Source organism: Vigna radiata, unplaced genomic scaffold (genome assembly GCF_000741045.1).
Source record: "Vigna radiata var. radiata cultivar VC1973A unplaced genomic scaffold, Vradiata_ver6 scaffold_596, whole genome shotgun sequence".
NCBI classification, from domain to species: Eukaryota; Viridiplantae; Streptophyta; class Magnoliopsida; order Fabales; family Fabaceae; genus Vigna; species Vigna radiata.
The window spans coordinates 1-2120 of record NW_014543244.1 but is presented as its reverse complement, the minus strand read 5'-3'; the positions used below and the strand labels follow the sequence as shown (position 1 = coordinate 2120).

At 45.1% G+C, this 2120-nt stretch overlaps 1 protein-coding gene across 1 annotated transcript; it reads left to right on the top strand.

The window, feature by feature from the left end:
• Positions 1-1288, top strand: LOC106753275 (the record flags this gene model as incomplete). The annotated part of the gene is given in 1 exon segment (XM_014635067.2): positions 1-1288. A coding segment is annotated over 1 exon segment (1288 nt), but the record flags the coding sequence as incomplete, so codon positions are not given.
• Positions 1289-2120: the final 832 nt, after the last annotated feature.

The window sequence follows — 2120 nt, the reverse complement described above, 5'->3', positions numbered from 1 at the left end:
TGCACCGCACGCCACGGTGGTTGGGGGATTTAGTAGCCTCGTTGGAGCTACGGGTAGGTTGGAGAGTCTGGAGGCGAGAATGAGAGTTGTCGAGGGGGTCGAAAGTTANGGATTTGGGGATNCTGCCAGATTGAGTTTGGTNCCGGGCTTGAAAATCCCGCCTAAGTTCAAGGCGCCGGAGTTTGAAAAGTATAAGGGTAACACTTGCCCTAAAAGTCATGTGACCATGTACTGCAGAAAGATGGCTGCGTATGCTCATGATGAGCAGCTACTTATCCACGTCTTCCAGGAAAGTTTGGCTGGGGTGGCGTTGAATTGGTACACCCATTTAGGGCCTTCTCGAATTTGTTGCTGGGCGGATTTGGCTGACGCCTTTGTGAAACAGTACATATACAACACGCACGTTACACCAGACCGTCTGCATCTGCAAAATATGGCAAAGAAGGACAATGAGACTTTCAAGGGGTATGCTCATCGGTGGAGAGAGTTAGTTGCGCAGGTCGAGCCACCTTTGTATGACAAAGAGATGGTGGCAATGTTTGTGAATACGCTCCAACCACCCTTTTATGAACATATGGTTGGGAATGTGTCTACCAATTTCGCTGATATCATCACAATAGGCGAAAGGATAGAAATCAGGCTGAAAAATGGAAAAATTGCGCATAGCCCGTCCGAGGATGTAAGCTCCAAACCACCCAGTTTTAATCCGGGAAAGAAAAAGGAAGGGGATGTGTATGCAGTATCGACAATGCCTGGGTGGAGAGGTCAAGCTCTCACTTATAACTATCAACCATATGTGGGCCAACCTCCATATGCAGCTGACGCGACATTTTCCCATCAAATCTGGCTTCAACCCCAACAAGGGTATTATCAACCACGGTACATCCCGACTAATACTTGGAGGGCTGCGGCAAACGCGAGCCCAAACGTGAATGTGGGTCCAAACAACAACCCCAGAAGGAATCAACCTGTTAGTTTCACCCCAATCCCACCAATGACTTACACAGAGTTGTTACCTAACCTGGTCGAAAAGGGTCTAGTTGCCATTTGTCCGATGAAGCCTATGCAACCTCCATACCCAAGCGGTTATGACGTAGATGCCAAGTGTAGTTATCATGGGGGAGGCGTTGGTCACTCCACTGAGAGGTGTTTGGCTTTCAAACATAAGGTGCAAAGTCTGATCGATTCTGGGTGGCTGAAGTTTCAAGAAGATAAACCTAGCATTGAGGCTAATCCACTGTCCGGACATGGGGGCACCTCGACAAACGCCATCGAAAATGAAGGATGAAGATGGATCTGAAGGCTNAAGCTTTGTGTGGGCCTGCTCCCAGATGCGCAACTCAACCATTAGGAGATTCTGGATTTACCTGTGATGCTTTTGAATAACATGTAATAGTTTTAATTAATCCTATAGCTTTCCCCGGGGCTTTAGGATTCAAAACTTTCAGGTTGAAGTTTTTAGTTTATATGCTCAGCGTGATAATCAAATCGTGTTTGTTTGTGTTTTATCGTCATTTGGCATCCCTCATCTTTTCTCTTGTTTATTTATTCCTTTTTCGCAAATTTAAATCATGCAGATACGACAATGAATGTTTTGAAAATAACAATGTCGATATTTCTAATGTTGAGCTCCCTATCAATAATGCGGAAGATGATTATGAAGATGATTCAAAACCCTCTCCAAAACTTTGAGATTAGTGGAACGAGGGTCTACAGAGATAAAACCCCACCAGGAAGATGGGATGTTAATGGAAACCCAGTTAGAGGAAACTGAGTAGGTTCAAGCCTAATACGACCAACCCAGTCTCGTTGAAAAAAAAAAGGGTCAACAGTCATGTGTCATGAACAACTGTACCAAGGAAGAATGAAGAAGGCATTCAACAAAAGAAGCATTCAAGGGAGTTTGATGAGGGCGGGCCGGCATTAGAAAAATATTTTGCCCATTCAAAAAGATTAGACGCAAATGGACTCCGAACTACGAAAGGCCGCCCGCGGTGAACAAAAGCATTCTTTGGTGGGGCACTAATTCTCAAATGGATGTATGGAGAGGAGTTACCGTCACCGGTTAATTCCGATACGGTCAAAAAGTTCTATGTACGATGATTCTGTGATAGGGAACG